General features: G+C 60.1%; 1 protein-coding gene across 1 annotated transcript in view; it reads left to right on the top strand.

The window, feature by feature from the left end:
- Window positions 1-4: 4 nt before the first annotated feature.
- PARS2 (prolyl-tRNA synthetase 2, mitochondrial (putative)) overlaps window positions 5-331 on the top strand; it is a gene marked incomplete at its 5' end in the record, with an annotated part of 750 nt that continues 423 nt past the window's right edge. Inside the window, one exon of the mRNA XM_009579298.1 lies at window positions 5-306. Coding sequence (XP_009577593.1) covers window positions 5-306 — 302 coding nt within the window. The remainder of the gene's footprint in view (window positions 307-331) is intronic.

Below are 331 nucleotides of genomic sequence, written 5' to 3'. Positions count from 1 at the left end.
CCCGGCAGATGTCGGCGAGGACAGGCTGGCGGTGTGCCCCGACGGACATTTTGCGGCCAACGTGGAAACGCTAAACGGGGAGCAAACGTCTTGCCCCACGTGCAGAGAAAAACTCACCCAGACCAGAGGGATTGAAGTGGGACACACGTTTTATCTGGGCACCAAATATTCCTCCGTCTCTAACGCTGTCTTCTACTCCCCTGAGAACAAACCCCGGCTGGCAGAAATGGGTTGCTACGGCCTGGGCGTCACCCGCATCCTGGCGGCCTCCATCGAGGTGCTCTCTACGGAGGACAGCATTCGCTGGCCACGCCTCATCGCGCCCTACCAG

This window comes from Fulmarus glacialis, unplaced genomic scaffold (genome assembly GCF_000690835.1).
Source record: "Fulmarus glacialis isolate BGI_N327 unplaced genomic scaffold, ASM69083v1 scaffold18266, whole genome shotgun sequence".
Classification (NCBI taxonomy): Eukaryota; Metazoa; Chordata; class Aves; order Procellariiformes; family Procellariidae; genus Fulmarus; species Fulmarus glacialis.
This window is presented reverse-complemented; position numbering and strand designations above follow the sequence as displayed.